Source organism: Brassica napus, chromosome C4, assembly GCF_020379485.1.
Source record: "Brassica napus cultivar Da-Ae chromosome C4, Da-Ae, whole genome shotgun sequence".
NCBI lineage: Eukaryota > Viridiplantae > Streptophyta > Magnoliopsida > Brassicales > Brassicaceae > Brassica > Brassica napus.
The window spans coordinates 33,698,464-33,725,729 of NC_063447.1; the positions used below are offsets into that span (position 1 = coordinate 33,698,464).

A 27,266-nucleotide genomic window follows, 5' to 3' on the forward strand; every position below is an offset into this window, starting at 1 on the left:
TGTTAATAACACTAAACCCTAAACCCTTGGATAAACCATAAACCCTAGAATTTATCATTTATTCAAGGGTTTATGGTTTACCCAAGGGTTTAGGGTTTAGTGATTAGGAGTTAGGGTTTAGTGTTATTAGTATTTTATTTTTAATGTTTTTAGGGTTTAAGATTTATCCAAAATTTTAGGATTTATCCAAAATTTTAGGATTTAACAAAGTTTTAAGATTTATCCAAGGGTTTAGGGTTTAGAATTTAGGGTTTAGAGTTTAGTATTGTACTGACGGTGTTAACGATATTAAATTTTTTTGTTGCAATTATTAGTATTTTTTAGAAATTTTGTCTTTTTATTTTTAAAACATAATATAAATTAAAGTCCTTATTATTTTGTTTCTTTTTTTTTTAAAGATATCAAATATCACCAACTACTATTGGTTGTTGAACCTAGAAGTTTACCCTAGTGAGTGAACCCAAGAATAACTCGTAGCGGTTTATATTATGTCCCTAGTGAATCCCTAATCCATTTTCGACCAACATTTTTTTCAATCGCATCCTTAAGTTGTCACGTAAAATTAATTGATATCTTAATTAAATGATAAATTATTACAAACTACATTTTACATCTTTTTAATGTTTTTCTATCTTATTATATAAAATTTGGTTCTTCAAAGTTGCTAATTAACACGATTGTGACACATGACAATTATATATTTAAGATTGTGACATGTGTTAAAATATCTTCAATTAAAAATATATAATTAGATAATAACAAAAACCCGATTTGTAAAAAAGTAACTATAAATATTATTTAATAATAATTTTCCTTTTTAAAAATATTAAGCAAATAATTATATGATATTGATTTTCCTTTTAATATATCGACATGTGTTAAAATCTCTCATGATTAAATATATATATGCTAAGATAATAAATATGAAATTTTAAAATTATTTAATAGTCAGAATTAATTTCAAAAGTTATTTAATTGTTTCTAGAAAATTTCCTTTTTACAAATCCTAAAATAAAATATTTGTAAGATAATATATTTAATATTAATTTCCCTTTTCTAAAATCCTAAAGAAAAGATAATTGTAAAATAGGATTTTGTGACAAGTGGCAATTAAATATTTAAAATTGTGACATGTGTTAAACAATCTTCTAATTAAATATATATATATATAATTAGATAATAACAAAAAAAAATTATTTGAAAAAAGTAACTATAAATATTATTTAATAATAATTTTCCTTTCTAAAAATATTAAGCAAATAATTATATGATAGTGATTTTCCTTTTAATATACCGACATGTGTTAAAATCTTCCATGATTAAATATATATATATATATATATATATATATCCTAAGATAATAAATACGAATTCTTAAAAATATTTAATAGTATTTTCAAAAGTTATTTAATAGTAGCTGTTTCTAGAAAATTTCATTTTCACAAATCCTAAAAATAATATATTTAATATTAATTTCCCTTTTCTAAAATCCTAAAGAAAAGATATTTGTAAAATATGATTTTTTTTTTGTGAGCATTGTAAAACATTATAGTAATTTTGCTTTTAAAATTGTGACGTATATTAAAATCTCTCATGATTATATATATATATATATATATACTAAGATAATAAATACAAAATCTTAAAATTATTTTATAAAAAGAATTAATTTCAAATGTTATTTAATAGTATCTGTTTCTAGAAAATTTGCTTTTTACAAATCCTAAAAAATATTTGTAAAATAATATATTTAATATTAATTTCCCTTTTCTAAAATTCAAAAAGAAAAGATCATTGTAAAATATGATTTTTTCAGCATTGTAAAATATGATAGTAATTTTGCTTTTAAAATTTTGACGTATATTAAAATCTCTCATGATTAAATATATATATTCTAAGATAATAAATACAAATTTGAAAATGATTTAATAGAAAGAATTAATTTCAAAATTTATTTAACAGTAGCTGTTTCTAGAAAATTTTCTTTTTACAAATCCTAAGACAAATATTTCTAAAATAACATACTTAATATTAATTTCCCTTTTCTAAAATCCTAAAGAAAAGATAATTGTAAAATATATATTTTGTCAGCATTGTAAAATATGATAGTAATTTTTCTTTTAAAATTGTGTTGTATATCAAAATATATCATGGTTAATAAATGTATAAGATAAGATAATAAAAACGATTTTAAAAAAGAAGTAAGTTTGAAAATTACTTGGTAGTATTTTTTACCAAATTTTTTTCTTTTTAAAAATTCTAAAAAAAAAAGTATTTGTAAAAAAATCTATCTAATAATAATTTTCCTTTTATAAAATCCTACAGAAATGATAACTATAAAAAATATTTGATAGTAATTGTCCTTTTCTAAAATTGTAAACATAGGAAAATTGTAAAAGAGTGTTTAATAGTAATTTTCCTTTCTTCAAATCCTAAACAAAAAAAATTGTAGAATAATTATTTCAGTATTTTTATGAATAATCAACTTTCCTAATTAAATATTTAATTTTCTGTATAAAAATCATAAACCAAAAAGAACTACAATTATTAACATCTGTATTTTGGATTAATCTCTCTCATATTTGGTCAGCAAACATAATAAGAGTAGAAGAAAAATAGTAGGTGAGTTTTTCTGCATGTTCTTTCGTATCTTTGTGTGATTTTTTTCTTGTCACATGTTGACGAAATAATTAGGTTTCCTGATCGTCACATTTTTTTTCTTCTTAAACTGATGTTGATTTTTTTGTCATAATTGTCGTGCTGCTGTACGTTAGTTATTGCCACAATTCTACTTTCACGTTTGTACATATGGCCAAATAGATGTTATGCAATTATGTTGTTGTACAAAAATTAATGTGACTATTATGCTTATATGTGTTTGTTCTTCTCGAAAATATAAATTGGTTATACTGTTGTAGCTAAGTTAATGTCAATGTCAATTTATTTATGAATAATTGACTTTTATATTTAGGTGAGTTTTTCTGTATGTACTTTCACATCTAAACTGATGTTCACATAATTTACTTTCTGAGATAGACAACAAATTTTTCTTGCAAAACAATGCAGCTCCTATTGAATGCACAACAATGTCTATATAGACAAGAATTATCTCATCTAAAAAGCAATGTTTACTCCAAAGAATAAGGAATGAAACGGTTGGTAAAGTGAATAATATGTTAATTTTCTTAGAAGGTGAGCAAAAAGAATATTTGTGTTCTGATAATATTGGTAACGACAAAGAAGAAATTACAAATCAGCATATTCTGTATCCCACAGATTTTTTAATACGTTAAAATTTCCAGGGATTCCAAATCACAAAATTGATCTCAAAATTGATGCTCCAGTCATGTTATTAAGGCATTTAAATCAACGAAAATAAATAATACTAATAACCAGCCTAGACAATATGATTACGGAAGCAGAAATCCTAACTGGGATCAATAATCAACAGATTCTTATTCCCAAAATAAGTCTCACACCAACAAATGCAAGATGGTCTCTCATGGACAATTGTATGCTTCACTATCAAAGAGTCACTACAACTGCATGACTTCAACATTCTTAAAGTAGACACAAAAAATATCGACAATAGTGTTCTACAAAATATTGTATATCAAGAAATTTTCAATAATATCTGATATATAGAAAGAGGTTATAGTCACACTATTGATGCTACGGTAGGGTAGCATGAAACAAATTTGATGTTTATCAAGCAATATATTTTATATTTAGCTGAATATCTATCATACATATTTATTAGTGTCGTCTAACATCAATTTTGATTTTTTTTTTAATTTTCTTACACAATATAAATAATATAGATAATTTACACCAATCATATATGTTTCAATTAACTACAGTATTAAAAATAATTTAAAGTGAATTATTTACAGAAAAAAAATTAATATACTATTTTAAAACACCATGATTATTGAAGTAGAAATACTAATCAAAATTTATGTAGAAAAACTGATTATTATACTAAAATAAGTTTTATACCAATATATACTAAAAAAATCAAGAACTAATGTGAAAAATATTTTTATTCTTTTTATGTTTTTCGTAAAGTTCAAACATAAAATAAAACCCGTGCAAAGCACGGGTCCATATCTAGTTGATATATAAATGATAGCTATTAGGTTATAGACTTATAGTCATAGATCGTAGAGGACTTCAATATATTATCAAATCTCGCCTTGCTGCCAAAGTTTTGCATATTAAATATAAATTTTCTATATTTTGATCATTCCGATTTGTGCATCAAATCTATGTTATTCGATTTTTAACTATAAGATTATGAAATTAGTATTATTTAATCGTTTGATCTAAAAAGGAAAACGTCATTTATAAATAAATAAAAGTAAATCTCTTCGATGTCTCTTTGCTGGTTTAGGAAAATTTATATTCTATACCTACCAATTTTTTTTCAATTTTATTCGGTTCAACAAAACCAGACACCTTCTTCTGTTTTTCAATTCTCAGTTATACAGAACTGTAATATCATAACTACAATGGCTACCAAGGTTTTATGTTGAAATTTTTCATGAGAAATTAAGTATTATAATTGTTACTATATACTAACAGACGAAGGTGTCAGGTTTTGTTTGTTTGTCAACTTGTTCGGATGTATAATTTATCATCATAGTGTTCGGTGTCAACTTTGTATGGCCGAGTATTGTTTATCAACTTGTTACGCTAGAGTATTGCTTTTCATCTTTTATTTTCCCAACGTAAATATTGTTTATCAATCGCCATGTTCTTATGATCGAGTAAATCAATCGCAATTTGTATACTGTAGTTTTCATAAGTTTGGTTCGAAATAATGACGGACAGGTCTTAATACAGACTCTTGTTCGCCATACGTATTATACATACATTCGCCAAAGTCTTCATACGGGTATTAATCTTCACTTTAAAATCGAGTGATTTTATGTTATATAATTATGGAAAACGTGACAACGTTAGATTAAACTATAGTTTATATTATGTGTTCTAGAATTCTTAGAAAATGATTTAGAAGACATTTAAATATACCACATAAACAAGGGGCACTTTTTTAGTTATTACAAAATTGAAGTTACATTTTTCAAATGCTTTTCAATTAATATATATGAGATTTTTAAAAAAGGTAATATGGGGCACGTGCTCCCGTAGTCAATCTTGTACAACCGTCCCTGGACAGGAGAGGTTTTTGAGATAGTTTTTTTTTTTTTTTTTTTTTTTTTTTGATTAATCTGGAGGGATCTCAACCCCCAGGGGACTAACCCCTCGGCGCGAGGTAGTCCATTTGTTACTATGGGAATTAGATACCCAATTGCCTAGCCAAACACTTGGGCATATCTGAGAGGGAGGATCGAACCCGCGGCCCTTAGGACCAACGAACTCGCCTCGCGCCACTCGACCGCAAGCGCTTGGTTAGGTTCTTGAGATAGTTGAGGACGGTGAAAGGAAAACGATGAAGTATGTTAGTGAAGCTTACGAAAGCGAAGATGGCAAGGCTTACGAAAGCGAAGATGGCAAGTTATGGATTGGGGTATTGACCGGCCGTTTGGGTGATTGAAAATCTGTTTACGGTCTCAAATGAATTAGCTAGCAAACGCAAACAAAAGGTAATAATTTGGTGGTATGATATTTTTTTTTTATTTAAAGAGTTCCGGATGGTGGGACTCAAATCCAGGTGACGGTATTCATAGATGAGCTTTTTTACCATAAGAACGAGAGGTCCGGTTAATAATTCGGTGGTATGAATTTTTCTTTTTGTTTCAATGATATTTTTTTCAAATTTGGTAGAAGACATGCATTTTTTTTTTTTTGCTTATCTGGAGTAGTTATTACTTCTTAATCCTTTTCATAAGATGTGGACTGATTGAGCTCTTTCTCCTCGCTTTATATACTACTCTATATATTTCTAAAAATGTATGTTAAATTGGTTTTACACATATTAAAACTATATTAAATTTTAATAGTAAACATATTATTTTCTGTAATTATTAATTTCAAATAATTTTAAATAATAGTATTTTAAGAAGTATAATTAATATTTTTGAAGTTCGTAATTTATCATTATTAACTAATTAAAATGTCTAAAACATAAAACATACTGTTAAACAACTTTCTTATAAAACATTTCTCTTTCTAAGACAGATAGATTAATATATATATATATAAACAAACAAATGGTAATTAACAATGAAAATGGCTATTCGTCTAGTTTAAACACATGGTACTTTAATGTGATTCGTGTCCGTAAAAGATGTCCAGTGTCCGGTGATGCAATCATGCAATCATGTCCGAGAGGGAGCACCAGCCCTTTCCCTTTTCACAGCTTAATTTATTTTGCATGATTAGTTCTCAAAATATTATAGTTTTTTTAATAGATTTCTTATATATTATTTGAAAATTATTTTAAAAAATATAACCTTAATTTTGTATTAATTATATTACGAAGTTGATGATGTGTCAACACCTAATATCTTTTAATTGCTTAGGTGTCATCTTTACGATGACTTTAGGTAAACCTTAGACTAACAATATAATCTCTAGGGAATTTTATTAATGTAACCTATAAATGGTCCGTATTTATACATTGTTATAAATTTGATTTTATTAACGATTTATTCTTCAGTCTGGTCGTATGCCAATAAGAAAATTAATTGATAGCTTCGTGAACATCATAAAACGTTTGTTCCATCTGTAAATCATGAAAGGCTAATTCGAACACTGGTACACTTTATAATATTGTAAAATTAGCTTTTTAACTCCATCAAAGCTAATCATCGCTTTTAACATTTATCCAAAAATACACTTTGTAGATTTTAAAATGAAAGATTTCTCATAATAACATTCAACAAACAACATACGAACACTGGTACACTAATGGCGATGATGTAATTAACTTATAATGAAGCAGGAGCAATACAAATTTGTATAGTGTATTTTGCCAAGTTTCATACTTGGAGTAAAATGATAACAAGTTCCCGTAAACTATTGGACAATTATTTGCAGTTCCAGCAACTTATCCCCTATATATTAATTGAGAAGCATTTGAAAAATTAGAACCTTAATTTTGTATTAATTAAAAAAAACCTCAAATCCTAGGTGGCACTCTAAATACCTTCTAAATTTCATTTTAAAGAATTCTAGAGCTTCTAATATAAAGTATAGTTTAATCTAATGGTGTCACATTATTCCATAATTATATAACACTAGAGAAATTATATTAACCTAAAATACAGGAAGTGTGTATTCTTTCCTTAAATAAAAGCTACGGAATTACCTAATATGATTTACATATATATGGCAATTAATGATTATGAATAATAAAGATTTGATAACAATTTATGCATCCTTCTTCATTTTTGTTTAAATTTATATTATTAAAAAAATAAAACAATCACATTAACCATATAATAAAAAAATTAGATTTTTTCTTATATGTTATATTTTGAATTTCTTAAAATGACTTTAAATTACAAAAATGAGGAAACCTTATATGTTATATATATATATTTTTTTTTTTTAAAGACTTTAAAATACAAAAATGAGGACACCTTATATGTTATATTTTTCTTATATGTTAGAATTTTCTTATATGTTATATTTTGAATTTTTTTAAAACGACTTTAAACTACAAAAATGTAAGTTTTCCTTAAATATACGACTAAAAACATTAAAATGACATGTATCAATTCGATGGTTGATTTGAAAGCTTTCAAAACCATTTGGAATATAAAAGTCAAAATAATTTAACTGTGGAAACAATACTGTTCACTTTTTTCAAGAATGTGTTCGATGGAAAAAATAAGGTTTTTATGTCATAATTTGTTTAATGTCCACTAGAGAACATTATATTAACTTAAATATAAGAAGTGTGTATTCTTTCCTTAAATAAAAGCTACAGAATTACCTAATATGATTTACATATATATGACAATTAATGATTATGAATAATAAAGATTTGATAACAATTTTTGCATCCTTCTTCATTTTTGTTTAATTTTATATTATTAAAAAAAATAAACAATCACATTAACCATATAATAAAAAAATTTGATTTTTTCTTATATGTTATATTTTGAATTTTTTAAAATGACTTTAAATTACAAAAATGAAGAAACTTTATATGTTATTTTTTTAAAACGACTTTAAAATACAAAAATGAGAACACCTTATGTGTTATATTTTTCTTATATGTTAGATTTTTTCTTATATGTTATATTTTGAATTTTTTAAAACGACTTTAAATTACAAAAATGTAAGTTTTCCTTAAGTATACGATTAAAAACATTAAAATGACATGTATCAGTTCGATGGTTGATTTGAAAGCTTTTAAAACCATATGTAAGATAAAAGTCAAAATAATTCAACTGTGAAAACAATACCCTTCACTCTTTCAAGAATGTGTTCGAGGGAAAAAATAAGGTTTTTATGTCATAATTTGTTTAATGTCCACTAGAGAACATTATATTAACCTAAAATATAAGAAGTGTGTATTCTTTCCCTAAATAAAAGCTACGAAATTACCTAATATGATTTACATATATATGACAATTAATGATTATGAATAATAAAGATTTGATAACAATTTTTGCATCCTTTTTCATTTTTTTTAATTTTATATTATTAAAAAAATAAACAATCACATTAACCATATAATTAAAAACTAGTTTTTTTCTTATATGTTATATTTTGAATTTTTTAAAATGACTTTAAATTACAAAAATAGAAAACCTTATATGTTATATTTTTTTTAAACGAATTTAAAATAAAAAAATGAGGATACCTTATATGTTATATTTTTCTTATATGTTAGATTTTTTCTTATATGTTATATTTTGAATTTTTTAAAACGACTTTAAAATACAAAAATGTAAGTTTTCCTTCAGTATACGACTAAAAACATTAAAATGACATGTATCAATTCGATGGTTGATTTGAAAGCTTTCAAAACCATATGGAAGATAAAAGTCAAAATAATTTAACTGTGAAAACAATACTGTTCATTTTTTTAAAGAATGTGTTCAATAGAAAAAATAATGTTTTTATGTCATAATTTGTTTAATGTCCGATCCGATCAATCCATGATGTATTAATTATAGTTTTGTTCCATTATTTTTAATAAAAATTGATCCGATCCATCGGAAAGAAATTATATAATAACAACAAAAAATATTTTATATATATAAATAAAATGATCAAATATATAAAAGAAACTATCGATAATATATACAAATAAACTTACCCTGCGCAAGGCGCAGTTCTTATCTTAGTTTATGTTATTCATGAGGATAATTATCTCCGTATATATTATTAGACATGTCTTAAAACAATTACGACTGGTTCAAAGCTTGGGTTAAATGTGATCCTTCTTAATGGCTTTTCGTGTGTTTCGAACTTATTTATGTATAGCATGGTTCGAAGTCAATAAAAGATAGGTTATATGTTTAAAACTCTAGACGAGAAAATAACTACTGAAGCTTCAAGTCATATTATGGATGTAAAAGTAACCTTGTACCATCAAAACTATTATCCCCTATATATTAGAGAAACGTTTAAAAAGTTATAACATGTAATTTTTACTAATTAAAAAAATATCATGCTGAGTTATCACGTAATTGGAATGCTAATTTTGCTTATTTTAGAATCAATTGAGAATTTTGTTAGTCCAAAATTTAATTGCTAGAGAATGTTATATTATATGGTATGTCCATTATAGACCATTCATTTATCAAATTAAATTTATTATATATTATTTCCTTAAATAAAACCTATGAAATTACCTAATGTGATTAAGATATATATGGTAATTAATGATTTTAAATAATAAAGATTTGCTAACAATCGGTATACTTTCCATCATTTTTGTTTAAATATTTATTATTAAAATAAATTACACAATTACATTAATCATATAATAAAAAATTAGATTTTTTGTATATGTTGTATTTTGAATTTTTTTAAAAAAGTATAAATTACAAAAACTGTTAAAAGTCTCACATAAACTCTTGTGATCAAGGTTTAATTTTTTTTCTATAATAAGATACAATAATTATAAAATCATATGAATGAATAATTTTATTTTAATTTTTGTTTATGTTAATATATATATATATATATATATATATATCATATCGTTTAAATTAAACTATACTTCATATGAAAATACATATTTATATTTTGATATATGCGTTGAACATATATTCAAAAGTTAATATTTTAATTTTGGAATCTTCATTTTTTTTTTAATTATTGAAACCACTAAACATTCCACATTAAAAAAATCGTTGGTGTAAAATTTTGTTACACAACTATGCAAATAATCATAAAATCATATGAGTAGAAACTTCATTTAATAAATATATATATTAAAAGTATACTATATATCTATGTTAATATCATTTAAATTTAATTATATATCATATACGATAAATAAGATTGATTATTTCGATTTATTTACCCTAAAATGATTGCGAGTAAACAAGAGCGGTCGTTTGATTTATATGCACACGCCAATTTATTACATAATATTAACTGATTTCTTAGTTATTTAATATATAATTATTATTTTATTATATCATAATATGCAAAAAAATATAAAATAAGTAATAAATATAAAATATTTATTCTTCACAAGGCGTGCAACACAATTATTGTTTTTAGAGCCCAGCCAGTACATTGGGAAGTTTGGAGCTTTGATAATACTGAACCGTCGTGATCGGAGGAGTGGCGTATCAACATAGGGGGAGTGGGGATCTTAACTCAGCCACTGCTGCATCATATTTGACAATGCCGAATGGTTTGTCGCACGGAATGAGAAGATCTGATCTCTTATTTGTGTGTCAAGGAGGCGAGAAACTAAATCATAGTTGATATGAAATTATAGTATTACTAGGTGTTTTCATGCACCATGTGCAGAAATAAAAGTTTTAAAATTAAAATTATATTTGCTGCATCATAGTTGACAATGCCGAATGGTTTGTCGCACGGAATGAGAAGATCCGATCTCTTATTTGTCTGTCAAGCAGGCGAGAAACTAAATCATAGTTGATATGAAATTATAGTATTACTAGGTGTTTTCATGCACCATGTGCAGAAATAAAAGTTTTAAAATTAAAATTATATTTTGTATAATTTTTTAAAAATTTTAAAATTTTATTATTTGTTACATTTTAAATTTAAATTAATTATATATAAAAATTAAGATAAAATAAATATTTTTTTATTTAAATTTATATTTAATAATAGATATGTGTATATTTAAAATTATAATTTTGGAAATATTTTTTATCTATTTCTTTTGGTTAAAATATATTAAATCAAATTCTTAAAAATTAAGAAATTTTTTTGTCAGGTATAGAATTATCAAAACGTAAAACTAAATAATATTTATAAAATTTGTGGATATTAAAAAAACAAACTAACAGTATAAAGATTAGAAATTAATTTTTTTTTTAAACTGCATAAAGTTTTGAAGAATTGTTTTGTAATTAAAATTATATAATTGTAATGATAAAATAAAATAATATTTCAAAAATTGTGAAATATTATATTTATATTTCTACTATTATAGTATGTATTTTTATATTTATTGATGATATATGAGTTATTATCATATTTCAAAAACTTATCAAAATTATAAATCAATACATGTCACAATTAGCTCCAGACCATGTCACCAGTGTTAGTAAGTAATGTCATCATTTTTTTTTCAAAACTAATATGGTTATAACACATATCAAATCACATCACAAGTAATGCATAGGATAACTAATCATACGTGTAGGTTGTCAAAAAGAAACTATTCATACGTTAAGGTTGTCAAAAAAGATAATCGAATTAAAATATATGCAACACTGAGAATAGTTATTGAAATAACTTTTTGTAATAAAAATTATTTCAATTTGCATGTATTTAAATTTGATTTGTTCATTCTAGATAAAAGATAACCAGATAAGACCAAAACTCATTTCTCTTGCCATAGGATGAGACTTGTGCCTGACGTTACAAGAGAAATATACTTGGCTATGTCAGATTTGGACACTTTTCTTTTTTTATACTCACGTTTCAGAAACTACAACCCTAAATAATAACAAAAGGGGAACTTTTTCCTAAAAATAAAAACGTTACATTAGATGATTCCACATATGGATTTCATTCACTGTATTCATATTTTACAGCTGACACTTCGACAGAAATGGCAATACGTGTATATCGTTTCTGCATCCACAAAACAAAGAAATATCTACACTCCTTTGTCCATTTTCGTCTGATTTATATAACTATTGTCACGTTGATCATGTAAGCTGATAACAGCTAGTGTTACACACGTCTCTTCAACCATCATATTTGTCTGTGGTAAAAAACAAAATGCCGATTAGTGAGAAACTTCCGACTTGGGCCGTTGTTCCGGCTGTTTTTGCCGTCTTTTCCGTAATTTCCTATCAGATCCTAATCGCGCCGGACAATTTGAACGGCACCAAAAATGTATTGTCGATGGCTAAGACCATACCACTTCCTGTCGATGGACCAGAGAGCATTGAGTGGGATTCGCAAGGAGGAGGTCCTTATGCTGCTGTTGTGGACGGCCGTATTCTCAAGTGGCGTGGAGATGGTCTCGGTTGGGCTGAGCTCGCATACACATCTCCTCACAGGTTTTTACGTACAACGTTTATTAGAGCGCACCAACACATGCATAGTGATCAAATAATTTAAGCAAACAAAACAATTTGTTTAATTATTTATTTTGTTTTCTTTAGAGGACAATGAGGATTTTACTGTACTGTTCTGGAGCCTTTTCATATTTTTTCTTTCTACCCAATAAAATTAGAAAGAATTTTTTTATATATTTATACTTTTATCTGCGAAGTGATTTTCGATTCTGAAATATTATACTTTTAATGAATTTTTATATATAATTAAAATGAATTTTATATTAATAATATTATATTTCTATGGTATATTAGATAATTGATTACACATTAATTTAATAAAAATTTCAAAACTAAAAATACATATTTAAAAAATAATTCTTATATATTGTGTTGTTATCTAGAAATACAATTTTCTATTATAAAAAATTTAAAATTTAAATATAAAAAAAATTATAATTAAATATTAATCAAGCAAAAATGTTTGTATAAAGATATTTCTAAAATATTTCTAATATGTGAGTGATTTAAAAAAATTAACACGATAATAAGCATATATATTTTAGTGAAAAACTTGTTATATATAATGATTTGATTTTTGACAACTTTTTGAAAACATTAATAATACTTTATTATGTTAATTTTTGAATTAGTTAAACATAAATTGATAAGTATTAGTAAGAAATCGCATGTGCGGGAAAACATTATATATATATATATATATATATGTTTACAGTTTACACTATGGAAGTTTTTTTAATAATAACAATGATGTATTATCCATGTTGTACGTAGAGGGAACTGTTCACGGCATGAAGTAGTACCTACATGTGGAAGGCCACTAGGACTTAGTTTCGAGAAGAAAACAGGAGACTTGTACATCTGTGATGGTTACATCGGGGTCATGAAGGTTGGGCCAGAAGGAGGCTTGGCTGAGTTGGTAGTGGACCAGGCTGAAGGTCGCAAAGTAATGTTTGCGAACCAGATGGATATTGACGAAGAGGAAGATGTCTTCTACTTCAATGACAGTAGTGACAAGTATCATTTCAGGTATGTTTTAGGCTTTACCAAACTTATATATATGCACTTAGGATCAACCAATTTTCGAAATGTTTTACCTAACTTATTGTGTTACCTAATGTTTAAGCTTTACTTAACGTTTTAATCTGTTTTTTTTCTCCAAGAAACACAAACTTTCGTAGTTTTATTTTTTCATTTTCAATCTATAAATAACAAATAAATGGATAGAAGTTGTAGGCTGTTTCCGGTTGCATTTTAACAAAGTTTAATGTATACCTAAATTCTAACGCAAAACAAAATAGCGTTTGAACAATCTAAAATTTAAATCTAACTGTGATTTTTGCTGGTCAGAGATATATTTTACGTGATTGTCAACGGTGAGCGGCCAGGAAGAGTGATCAGATACAAAAAGAAGACGAAAGAGGCCAAGGTTGTCATGGACAATCTCCGTTGTAACAACGGTTTGGCTCTAAACAAAGATAGATCCTTTCTTAATCTCATGTCAGTCTGCCACTGGCCTTGTCCATCGATATTGGATTTAAGGTCCTAAAGCTGGGACTCGTGATATCTTTGCCAAGGTTCCTGGTTATCCTGACAACATCCGTCTGACACCCATTGGTGATTTTTGGATTGGTATACACTGTAAGAAAAACTTACTAGGACGATTGGTTGTGAATAATCAGTGGTTAGGGAAGTTAGTTGAAAAGACGGTGAAGTTAGAGTTATTGATTGGGTTAGTGAACGGGTTTAAGCCGCATGGGGTGGCCGTGAAAATCTCCGGGGAGACGGGGGAGATAGTTGAGATACTTGAGGACAAAGAAGGGAAGACAATGCAGTATGTGAGTGAGCAGTGGCGGATCTAGCCGAAAAGTTTACCGGGGGCAAACAGTTAATAATCATTAACAAAATTTGTATTAAATATTTTATAAATATATTTTCTATCAACTTATAAGTGTATTATACAAGATCCATTGTATGGAAAACTAAAACTGTTCTTATATAATTCAATTACAAAATAAATAAAAAATCAGAAATTATAAATACAAAAAGTCACGTTTTTCATGATATGAAAAATACAAGTATATATATTCGGATCATATAATTTTTTTCCTAAATAGTGTTTTCTTTCTCAGTCATGGATTAATAATTATATATGAAAAACTAAAATAAAAATAATATTTTTTATTGTCATTGCATATATTATGATAAAGTAAAGAAAACTGATTATTATAACTTATTAAATAAATAGATATTTATTTGATGTTATAAAACTACTTATTTTTAAGCAACAAGTTGATTTTCTTAAGTTCAAAAAACAAAAACAAAAAAAAAGAGAAACACAAATTGATTTTATTTATTATATAAAACGGAAACAATGGTTTAATGTTAGTAAATCAAATATGGAAACATAATAATTCTAATAGAAATATCATAAATGGCCTTGTAAAAGATGGAAATAATGGAGATTTTGAACTGAGCATTGAGAACAGATTTTGTTACGGGGCAGAAATTATTTTTTCAATGGGGGCAACTAAAATATATACTCATCATTTAAAGAAAAATTTTAAATTTCATGGAGGGCAACTGCCCCATACTTACCTTAAGTAGATCCGCCCCTGTGAGTGAGGCTTATGAGAGAGATGATGGTAAGATATGGTTTGGGTCCGTTTTCACGCCTGCCGTATGGGTTCTTGATGTTAAGCTAGATGGGCTTCCAACGTAAAACCAATTGGTGATAAGTGGAGTGGTCCATCTATCTTATATATTACTTAGGATCCCTTCCAACTACCGATGTGGGACACTTTGTGTCTAATACTCCCCCTCGAGATGATGGCTCTTTGAGCGTCAATCTCGGAATGCTCGGGCAAGTATCGATAGACTAACTTTGAGCCAGATCGATGGATCGGGTTAGACTTCGTGGATCGGGCTCTGATACCATGTTAAACTAGATGGGCTTCCAACCTAAAACCAATTGGTTTTAGGTTGGAAGCCCATCTAGCTTAACATGGTATCAGAGCCCGATCCACGCAGTCCATCGACCCGGCCCAAAGTTGGCCCTCGATCCTTGCCCAAACATTCCGAGATTGACGTTTAAAGAGCCATCATCTCGAGGGGGCGTATTAGGGACAAAGGTCCCACATCGGTAGTTGGGAGGGATCTTTAGTAATATATAAGAAAGATGGGTCACTCCACTTATCACCAATTGGTTTTAGGTTGGAAGTCCATCTAGTTTAACACTTAATCGCAAGTGAGTGATTCCGTTTGTTGTATGTACTGTACAGAGTCATGTTTTGAAAGTTAAATGTCTCTTGTTTGTTGCTTGTATTAAAAAAAATAGACATGCTTGTAGAGTAGATCGATGCATCCATTGTACCATGTACAGTTTCAGTAACTAAATACTTCTGCAAGTATGACTTTTATGTTTCACACTTTCCTGAGTTTCATCTGCTCTTTGTTTCTGCTCAAACATAGTTGCTCCTCTTCTTCTTACCGTACCTCTCTTGTCTCTCCTTTCTCTTGTTTACTTTGTTCCCATTATCCCATACGGCCTCACCATCGCAGAGAATAAAGATGCTAACACAAATGTACAACGCTGGATGTGAATACATACAGAAAGGGTTTTAAAAGTAACTGAATATAGTATTCTTTTATAGGCCCATCGTGTTTAAATCAAGCCTATTAAAGGGTTTTGATAGGCCCAACAACTTGCTTATGTATAGGCTTACAACATTAGAATTGTTTGGCTGAACCTTCTTCCACCTGATTTCCACGAGCCTCCAACACTTTCTTGAGGCTGTGTCATCTTTCAGTATGTGAACTCTAATTCTTTAGTGCAAATGAGTGTACTCTTAATGCCTGCAATATTATTATTAATTGTGACTGGACATAGCTCTCGCGTGGTACGTAGACTCTGGCGTGTGCCCACTAACGTCCTGAGATCCAAATATTTCTCTTTATAGTATCGGTAAGTCGTATAACACTTCGGAAACACTTATTATATGGTTTCTTAAATTTTATTTAACAATAGAGATTTATTTGTTTATTTTATCCTATTATCCGGATATAAATATATTCTACAATTATATCTCCACCTATAGTTCAGGGAAGTCCCAGCTTCAAGAGAAAACATAATCTTAATTAGAACTTGTCATTAATCAAACAAAAATGTGTGCATTAGTCCCTCCAGTGTTCCCAAACTTTGGGTGGCCGTCGACAGGAGAGTACGAGAATTACTACCTGGCCGTAGAGAACCTCGACGACTTTACGTTTCTTGATTTTCCGGCATCAGAGACATGGAGTGGAACATCATCAGGAGATTCAGGAAATGTTGGGGGTCTCTGTTCAGTCCGAGGGGAATGGGGTTGTAACCAAGAAGCTTAATCACAATGCTAGTGAGCGTGTCCGTCGCAAGAAGATCAACTCTTTGTTCTCATCTCTCCGTTCATGTCTTCCAGCTTCTGATCAAACGGTAAGTAGCTACTCCGCTATATCATCTATTAATCAGTTTCACCTCAAAACCAAATAGCAATAATTAAATAATTAGTCTGCTCATTACATTATTTTTATGTGATATTTATAATACGCTTGTCCATACATCTAATACCATTTAGAGGAAGAATATTGAATTAACTCCTTTTTCTTTAATTTCTTTCTTGCAAAAGAAGCTAAGTATTCCTCAGACGGTTTCTCGGAGCTTGAAGTACATTCCAGAGCTGCAAGAGCAAGTGAAGAAGCTAATACAAAAGAAGGATGAACTCTTGGTGCGAGTATCAGGTCAAAAAGCCATTGAACATTACGTTGAGCCGCAGCCAAAGGCCGTTGCACGTTACGTCTCGACCATTTCTGCGACTAAGCTTGGAGACAACGAATTGATGGTCCAAATCTCATCGTCCAGGAATCATAACTTTTCGATATCTAATGTGTTGAGTGGGTTAGAAGAAGATGGGTTTGTTCTTGTGGATGTTTCATCTTCAAGGTCTCAAGGAGAAAGGCTCTTCTACACTTTGCATCTTCAAATGGGAAATAAACATAATTACAAACTGACGTGCGAAGAGCTAAGCCAGAGAATGTTATACTTGTATGAGGAATGTGGAAACTCGTTTAGATGATAATTTGTTCATGTTTTTTAGTTATGTCATCCGTTTCTCAACATCTAACATTCATGTAGTCGAGTTGTTTCGTTTATTTTTCTTGTTGATGTCAATGATCAGTCATTATTACATTTACTTGCTATTGAATATTGATTACTATGAAATTCATGCCATAGCTGAAAACTTTTATTTTTGTCTAAACTTGAGTCTTTGGGTGCCCAACTTTTTGTCGTCTTCTACTCTTTGTTTATGTATTTTAAATTGTTTATATATTGATGCTTGGCTCTATCCGGTGCCGGTGATAATACTATTAGGAGATGGTCCTGACATTTGAAGGGTACGTTAGGAAACATAAGAGTACATGATAAAAGAGAAGGCATGGTTATCCATTGATCTTGGAGTTTATATATATAAAAGTAATATAAAAGTACACATTGGCCAGGTTAGGGAACATTACTTTTCAAAAAAAGGTTAGAGAACATTAGAATACGGTTTTTGGTGATGGGGTTTCTTTATCAGAGATTTCTGGCGTGTTAACCTCGGTTCTCTCTTGACCATTCTCCTCTGCCGAGGAGACACTGTTACCACCTTACCTTTTTCCTATGGAAATAAGTATTTCCTCGGTCTTGGTGCCGAGTGTATGCTTCAGTTTCCTCATCGGTTTGCCATCTTGCATAGCGGTCTCCACGGGACCTGAAGATGCAATCGAGATTACTTTGGTAGTTCTCGTAGATGAGGTCTGGACCTCAACGTCACATTATGTGACTATTCTCCAGCTGTTCGACTTTGTCGTGAAGGCTCTCCCGACGCATTCAAGCACCGTCTCGAATTCGCTGTCATCTTCGGTTGAAGACTTATCTTACTTAGCTTATTTATGGACAAAGAGGATGGCTAATTCCCTTTTTCTATTGTACTGAACAAGATTGATTATGAATGAAAGAAACTTTGTGTTCAAAAAAAAAAAACATTAAAATACATGATAAAAGAGAAGTCATGGTTATCCATTAGCATATTGCCAAACTATAAGAAAAAAATGAAAAAAATTGAATCAGAAAAGTAACATTCTCATGTTTAACAGAAAAAGACGATCTCACAAAATGTTTGTCATTCCTTTTTATTTCTTTTTTATTTTACCATTTATAAAGAATAGTTTTTCCTTTTCATTCATTTTATTCTAGAGGATATAGAACAAATTTGTTTCTCTCCAAAATTGATGGGGATTAATTTTTTTTTCATTCCTATAATTTTATTCTTCTACATTCCCAATGTTCTTTTAATGGTCACCTGTTAGACCCTTAATTTATTTTCCTTCAAAATATTTTTTGAAAATTTCTTTTGTTGCAAAACACATCTATTCATTCTGTATATAACATGTTATCTCCGCTTTTTTTTTTTAATTGCCTTTTTAGTGTGACAAATTTATAACTTTTATTCTCATTTATTTGGCTTTTAAAAAAAATATTACAGGATCACAATTGTAGCTTCCGGAGTATTTATAGGGCCCCCAGTATATTATATTTATAATTTATCTAATGCGGGGGTCACAATAAGAATCTATGGAACCTCACTGATTTCACCTATACAATTTCCCGTTCTTGAAAGAATAACTAAACCAGAAACATCTATTAATTACGATAGACATCAAGTTGACCACAGCATTTATAAAGAATGGCTTTGTATTAAATATCGAGACCGCATTTAATTAAGATAAAGCTATTAAAAATTGAAATGCTTATGTATAGGCTTACATCATCAAGATGCTGTTGTATAGGCAGGCTTACCACAACCAAATTTCTGGGAGGAGAAAGGGAAAATCATCTTCCACCTGATTTCCACAAGCCTCCAACAATTTCTTAATGCTGACTCATATTTCAGTATGTAAAAAATCATCTTATTATAGTTTTAGTATTCGTCTTTAACTCCTACACAATATCTCCAATGGTGGCTGGACCTAGTGCATGCGTGGAACATAAACTCTTGAACGTGCCAACCTGTGCCCTACAGAGACCTACGTATTTTTCCTTGTAGTAAATATAAGTATAACACATACTTATATAAATAGTCTCATCTAATCAAATTGAAACTTCATTATATAGTTTGTTATATTTAACAACAGAGATTTATTTCTTAAATCCTTTATCCGCTATATAATCGGGAGACACTAATATTCCAGCTTCAATAGAAAACATAAGCTATAAACTTGTCTCCAATTAAGCAAACAAAATGTGTGCATTAGTCCCTCCATTTTTTCCTAACTTTGGGTGGCCGTCGACGGGTGAGTACGAGAGTTACTACCTGGCCGGAGAGAACCTCGACAACTGCACGTTTTTTTATTTTCCGGTACCAGAGACTTATAGAGTGGTTCATCAACGGAACAGCTTAGGGGTTTCTATTTCGTCGGCAGGAACTGGAATAGACAACAGTCCGGTCGTAAACAAGAAGCTTAAACACAATGCAAGCGAGCGTGACCGTCGCAAGAAGATCAACTCTTTGTTCTCATCTCTTTGTTCATGTCTTCCAGCCTCAGATCAATCGGTAAGTAGCTACTTCGATAAGATATATGTGTCTCTATATTATTTAGAGGAAAAATATAAAACTAACTATTTTTCTTTACTTTCTTGCAGAAGAAGTTAAGTATTCCCCAAACGGTTTCTAGGAGCTTGAAGCACATACTGGAGCTGCAGGAGGAAGTGAAGAAGCTGATACAAAAGAAGGAAGAACTCTTGTTGCGAGTATCCGGTCAAAGAGCCATTGAGCAGCAACCAAAGGTGGTTGCGCATTATATGTCTCGACCGTGTCTGCGACTAGGCTTGGAGACCATGAAATGATGGTCCAAATCTCATCGTCCAAGATTCATAACTTTTCGATATCTAATGTGTTAAGTGGGTTAGAAGAAGATGGGATTGTTCTTGTGGATGTTTCATTGTCAAGGTCTCAAGGAGAAAGGGTTTTCTACACTTTGCATCTCCAAGTGGACAATATTGATAATGACAAGCTGAATTGCACTGAGTTGAGTCAGATGATGTTGTACTTGTATGAGGAATGTGGGAACTCATACTAGAGGATAACTTGTTCTTGTTTCTTTTAGTTATGTCGTCCCTTTCTCTTGAACATCTAACATTCTTGACCAAAGCATTGTAATCGAGTTGTTTCGGTTTACTATGCAAATCATATTACAACAATAAACTTTTTCTTTTTTTTCTACATTTCGATCCAAACATATCACCGGTCACAAATACTAATATTTAGTTTGGCTGACAAGACTTGTAAACTAGTAGTAATTTAATAAACCCAATTAATTTTCTTAAAATTTAAAATGTACTATCACTAAATAATAATTAAAATTTATAGAAAACATAAAAATATATACTTGTAAACAGATTTTTTCTATTTTTTTTATCAACAAAGTTGTTACATATTAATAAAATGTTATTAAGCGTATCTCAGATAGTAATGCTTAAATAGATAGTTGTGTTTAGGCTTGGCTATTTCGGGTATCAATTCGGTTCAGTTCGGACATTTTGGATATCGCATAGTTCAGATGGGGGCTAGAAGATAGAATTAATAACTTATTTATTTTCGGTTCGGATTTGGTTCTGATTGTTTTGGGTTAGATTCGTTGTAGATAATTAAATTAGTAAGGAAAAATACCATATAAAAAAAAAAGAATTTGGTTATCTTTGGTTCCGATTTGGTTCCTAAATACCCGAACCCGGCCCGGACCTGATATGGACCCGAAAAATCACGGGTTTTTTAATTATAGACTCGAACCGACCCGGACCCGAGAAGAACCGACCCGAACCCGACTTGGAAATTTCTAAGTACCTATTGAGTCTAAATATTTAGGATCCGAAAGACCCGGACCCGAAAGGAACCGGTCCGAACCCGACCCGAAGACCCGAACGCCCATGCCTAGTTTATACATCTGCCATCAAGTTGTAACTGATAAATATTATAATGGCTTTGTTGTATTAAATAACGAAATCTGGATTTGTTTATGATAAAAAAATTCGAAATGCTTACCAATAGGCTTACACCATGAAAATGCTTATGTATAGGCTTACAACATCGAAAACGATTGGGACGAGGACGACGCCGAAAGCATCTTTCCACCTGATTTCCACGAGCCACCAACAATTTCTCTAAGCTGAGTCATCTTTCAGTATGCAAATAATAATCTTAGTAGAGTTTTAAAACATGTAATGCTCGTGTTTGGGTTTTTTTACAATATTATCTATTCGTGACTGGTCCTACTTCTGTGTGGAACATAGGCTCTGGCTCGTGTCAACATGTGCCATCTATGGAGACCTAGATAATTCTTTTTATAGTATGAGAAGTCGTTGTCTTAACGAATAAAACATACTCCTATTATATAGTTCCTTGATTAATAATTAAAACATATATTTTATTTCTTTAACCCTTTGCCCGTATACATATACGGGACTCAATAATCTTCCAATCGAAACAGCTTCAAGAGATAGAAATTCTAAAAATATCATTAATTAAACCAAAAATGTGTGCATTAGTCCCTCCACTGTTCCCCGACTTTGGGTGGCCGTCGACGGCAGGTTACGAGAGCTACTACCTCGGCGGAGAAAACCTCAACAACGACATGTTTCTTGATTTTCCGGTTGTGGAAACTTATGGAGTATTGGCTCATCATCAGAACAGCTTAGGAGTTTCTGTTTCGTCGGAGGGAAATGGAATAGACAACAACCCGGTTGTTAAAAAGAAGCTTAATCACAATGCTAGTGAGCGTGACCGTCGCAAGAAGATCAACTCTTTGTTTGCATCTCTCCGCTCATGTCTTCCAACCTCAGATCAATCGGTAAATAACTTTTCTAATATGTCCATTATGTTTTATGTTTTGGAATTTCTAAGATAATATGTTAGGAATCTTACAGTGAGATAAGACCTACAGTGATATATACAAAGAATATCAAATATACTAACCATAAAACGGTAATTTCTTAAAGTTGTATATATACCTTGGCTAAAGAGTCGTAAATTTATTCACATAATCAGTACAAACCATAAAACGGTAATGGCCTCAATCAAGTTTTAAATTATCTGGCTTTCTTCATGTTTGATTTGGGCTTGTTAACAACATTTAACATATCGATTAATTTTAAGTTGGATCTCCATTAAACTTAACAGATTGAATAACTACGTTTTGCATTTGCATCTAAACCATTTAAAAGAAGAATGCTAAGATCCCTTTTTCCTTTACTTTCTTGCAGAAAAAGCTAAGCATTTCAGCCACCGTTTCACGAAGCTTGAAGTACATACCAGAGTTGCAAGAGCAAGTGAAGAAGTTATTACAAAAGAAGGAAGAACTCTTGGTTCGAGTATCAGGTCAACGAGACATTGAACTTTACGTTAAGCCACAACCAAAGGCAATTGCAAGTTATGTCTCCACTGTTTCCGCGACTAGGCTTGGAGACAACGAAGTGATGGTCCAAATCTCATCATCCAAGATTCATAACTTCTCGATATCTAAAGTGTTAACTGGGTTAGAAGAAGATGGTTTTGTTCTTGTGGATGTTTCATCTTCAAGGTTTCAAGGGGAAAGGCTTTTCTACACTTTGCATCTTCAAGTAGAAAATATGGATGATCATTACAAAATGAATTGCGAAGAGTTAAGTGAAAGGATGTTGTACTTGTACGAGGAATGTGAAAATTCATTTAGGTGATTAATTCATATAACTGTTGTACATAGTTTATTATAAAATCAGCATAACTTATAAATTATATTAAAAAAAATGTAGTGGCTGCAAGGCAGCGAGTATATATATATATATATATACCTAAGCCTTTATTTCTTGACCCACAAGTAACCTTGAGAAGGCTAGAAACATAGGAGATGAAAAGTTTCAATCGTCCTCAGTGAAGACCTTGAAGATGAAATCACGGAAACGTCTAGAGTACAGCCTCGGATCAACGGCTGAGATTGAAGTAGGATCGTACTGGATGCTCTTGTAAGCGTGTTCAAGTTTCTTGCTGATATCGTAATCTTGAAGAATGTCTATGATTCCAAAGATCATGACAACCTCGTAATACTCTCCTGTTGGTTCCCCAACTAGCTGGAGCTCACTGTCGCTCCTTCTCATTGTCCTCTCTGCTCGAGCCGGCATGTTTCCTCCAAGTCTTATGCTAGCCCACCTACAACAATTAACCCATTTCTTGAACTCAAAAAGTTATTTTTCTAAGTATGTGTTCAACTTTTTATTGTGTGTTTACGTACCTTGTGGGATCAGATAGGAGCTGATCCACGTCTGCTCTGGAGAGACGAGGGGCTGTTTCATCTTCAAACTCACCAATAGGCGTGCGAGCTCCAGAAGGAATCAGCTCTCCAGCCACTGATGCTTCTCTGAAATGAATCCCAACCAAAAGACTATAGTCCATTATCCTTTCCTGTTCTAGAAACTCACAATCTTTATCCACTTGCCTGAAAACAATAACAACAATGGTCATATAAGGAAACTGGTCAACGTAAAGAAATGGGTTAGTATCAGTGTTCTATGCGGATGCCTACGCCCATGCGCTATGGTCAAACATACGACTTCATGTTATATAGTGTTTTACGCCGATTCATATGAATAGTATACGGCATGTGTGGATGTTTAGGCGGATTTAAACATTTATATTTAAAAATTAAAAACATTAACATAGTTATATATTTTATAAATATTATTTATTATTATTCATAATACAAACTTATGTTCTTCTAACCTGGTGAATTCTTGGAACCAAGCTTTCTGTAGTCTGAAAATGAAATTCAGATCAAGATCTTTCAAGATTGTGTTTGAGTTGATTTGAGATTCAGGTTTGTCAGTTGTACGACCAAGAGAAGATCCTTTTAGATCAAAGCGTCTGTGGATAGAGTACTCGGAACAGAACAGGTTTCCCATAATAACGAACCGCACCTTCTTTTGGATTGTTCCAGTCAATTTCACACAGTGTAGACCATAGAATTTAATCACCAAAGTGTTCTCAAATGCTCGAACATGGTTGTAGTAAGCTGCAAGCATTCTCAGAAACACCTACATCATCATAATTCAAGAAATCAGTTAGTAGTTGTAGCAGTCACCCATTCTTCATCTGGTAACTTCAAGAAGAAGCAAACTCACTTTAGTTTCAGACTTCTTCATTGTCTTTATCATATAACGATCATCATTTGTTAAGTAGAAAAACATTCCACTTTTACCAGGTGATGATAGCTCCCTAAGGGCATCATTACCGCATAACGATAACATGTAATCAGCTGGATCTACTTTGAATAGCTTCCTCAAGCTCCTGAAGATAGATGAATTAGCATAAAACATAGTGTAAGAATATGTAGAGTCTAGTGTTGTGTTTTCTCACCTGAAAACTAATGGACAATAGTCTTTCCATTTGAACTCAGTAGATTGGTGAGGAGGTGTGTATTTGGTTCCTTCTGGTGGAAACCTTGTCCACACCTTCTCCTTTGGATCAAAAGCTGAATGCTTAAGATCAAGAGACACAACAGGAGCTTGTTTCCCAACAGCATGTCTGCTTAATTAAACCATTAAATATCAAGAAGGATTCAATGGTCATAACTGGTGACCAGAGCCGATTCTGAGGATAGACAAATGAAACATTGGTCTATAGCCTCCAAAATTAAGAATTGTTTTTGCATAAACATAGACTTCTAAATTTTTATTAAAAAATGGAATAAAAACTCTTATTAAATTGTATATAACCCCAAAAATCTCAAGACCCGTTTTGCTGGTGAGGAGGTGAAGTAAGATTACCTGATTCCAAGCTGTAGATTAAGCATAAGATCATAATTTCGATGACCTTTCGATATCGTCTCACCTTGCTTCTTCCCTGCCCTTGGCAATCTCATAGGCACAGGGCTAGGTTTCAAGCTTTGAATGAAGCCTTCAGCCTCAAGTCTCATTATTTCAGCATCTAAATCTCTTCTTGTGTTGGAATCAATATCAGCAGCGCCCTCACCGCTCTCACTTCCCCACATATTCATCTTCTCAAACGCTCTATCTAAACCAACACTCACCCTCCCATCAACTGAGATCCTCCTCGGCTTCTCTACACGCTTGGAAGAGTTCCAAACAGAGAGCTTCTTTTGTGAAGGCAACACAGGAACTCTCTCACCACTGCATATCGTGTACTCACTTAGATTGTTAAACACGTCCTTAGGATCCCACTCAAGGTTCCTTTCGTTCTCTGGTGGATGATAAGTACCGTTCATTTCTTCCGGGTCTTTAGACCAATGACCAACGTAGAAACTCCCATCATCCCATTTGAAAGTTCCGTTTCCACTAGGGAAGCCATCGTCCCAAAACCCATCGTATCTACTACCATCCGACCAAACAAAAGTACCTTTGCCACAAATGGAACCGTTCTTCCATTCACCAATGTAATAACTCTCATCTCTCCAACGATACTTTCCTTGAGCTTCTTGCAACCCCCTCCTCCATTCACCATCATACACATCTCCATTTGCAAAACTCTTGATCCCATGTCCATGTTTTAGGTTCATCACCCACTGACCTCTATAAGTATCTCCACTAGGACCTGTGTAAGTCCCAGTCCCATCCATGTACCCGCTTTTGAACTCTCCTTCATATGTTGCACCAGAAGGCCAACCAAACTTCCCTTTCCCCATAGTCTTTCCGTTGTACCATTCACCAATGTACGTGCAACCATCTGTCCATAGATACTTACCGTGACCGTGGGGGAAACTATCATACCATTGACCTGTGTAATAGTCTCCATTAGGAAGTACTTTCTCTGCATGGTACATTTCACCTGTGCTGCTCTCATCATCATTCTCATTCGTTGTTGAAGTTTCATCATCTGTTTGTGGAGCTACAGATACTGTCCCAAAAATGTTGTTTGCTCGCTTCTTGGCTTGTTGGGTCTTTTTCATTGTCACCTCCCAAGCTTTTAGAACACAGCCTTGTTCCTTGCTCATTTTCTTTTTCTTTTTTTCTAGAGACATGTATATATCCTAGAAGAAAACCTAAGGAAACATATTTGTTCTTGTCTAAACAACAAATCCTATAGATGTACACGTACACAAGAGAAGACAAACTGTAAACCTAACCATTCAATGAAAAGCAGCACGAATATTCAATTTAACTTATAAGTATGTGACTTCTTGTCTCCATTGTCATTTTATCATAGAAAAAAGAGGTTTTTTTTTTCTTTTTTGAGTTACAACATTTTGGGAATGAATACTGCTCTGAACAATCAACCAAACCTAACAAATGGCCAAAAGAGTTAAGGGATCAAAACATCTCTCTCTCCGACTTTTCATCTTTTCTTGTCAAAGAAGTAACCGTTCATCTCCTCAAACCACTGAAAGCCTTCAAATTTAGAGAAACAATTCATGACCCATTTATTTCTATTCTTAGCATTTCCGAGTTTTTCTCTCACAAACATATATACATACATTTTCATATAAATTAAAATGAAGAAATAACTTATCAATTTAGCCTAAGCTTATTATGTGTATTTTGAA

General features: G+C 30.9%; 2 protein-coding genes and 3 pseudogenes across 2 annotated transcripts; 4 read left to right on the forward strand and 1 right to left on the reverse strand.

Moving 5' to 3' along the window:
• Positions 1-10,626: 10,626 nt before the first annotated feature.
• LOC106447884 lies at positions 10,627-16,096 on the forward strand (annotated as a pseudogene).
• A 213-nt stretch (positions 16,097-16,309) lies between these two features.
• Positions 16,310-17,893, forward strand: LOC106449159 (annotated as a pseudogene).
• Positions 17,894-19,315: 1,422 nt separating this feature from the next.
• On the forward strand, positions 19,316-20,962 carry LOC106449158 (annotated as a pseudogene).
• A 153-nt stretch (positions 20,963-21,115) lies between these two features.
• On the forward strand, positions 21,116-23,451 carry LOC106449157 (transcription factor ORG2-like). The gene is made up of 2 exons (XM_013890957.3): positions 21,116-22,586; positions 22,999-23,451. The coding sequence occupies exons 1-2, from the start codon at positions 22,272-22,274 to the stop codon at positions 23,449-23,451; spliced, it is 768 nt and encodes a 255-aa protein (XP_013746411.1). The 5' UTR covers positions 21,116-22,271.
• A 161-nt stretch (positions 23,452-23,612) lies between these two features.
• On the reverse strand, positions 23,613-27,056 carry LOC106449156 (phosphatidylinositol 4-phosphate 5-kinase 4-like). The gene is made up of 6 exons (XM_013890956.3): positions 25,534-27,056; positions 25,124-25,291; positions 24,889-25,054; positions 24,491-24,801; positions 24,003-24,206; positions 23,613-23,920 (listed from the first exon to the last, which is right to left on the reverse strand). The coding sequence occupies exons 1-6, from the start codon at positions 26,742-26,744 to the stop codon at positions 23,632-23,634; spliced, it is 2,349 nt and encodes a 782-aa protein (XP_013746410.2). The 5' UTR covers positions 26,745-27,056; the 3' UTR covers positions 23,613-23,631.
• Positions 27,057-27,266: the final 210 nt, after the last annotated feature.

Bases quoted from the DNA above. Each gene is read 5' to 3' on its own strand.
- LOC106449156 (XM_013890956.3), bottom strand. From the start codon at position 26,744: ATGTCTCTAGAAAAAAAGAAAAAGAAAATGAGCAAGGAACAAGGCTGT. The intron at 25,292-25,533 runs GTAATCTTACTT...TTAATTAAGCAG, and splicing joins AATCTACAGCTTGGAATCAG to ACATGCTGTTGGGAAACAAG. The intron at 24,207-24,490 runs GTTAGAAGAACA...TATTGTTTTCAG, and splicing joins TGGTTCCAAGAATTCACCAG to GCAAGTGGATAAAGATTGTG.
- LOC106449157 (XM_013890957.3), top strand. From the start codon at position 22,272: ATGTGTGCATTAGTCCCTCCACTGTTCCCCGACTTTGGGTGGCCGTCG. The intron at 22,587-22,998 runs GTAAATAACTTT...ACTTTCTTGCAG, and splicing joins TTCCAACCTCAGATCAATCG to AAAAAGCTAAGCATTTCAGC.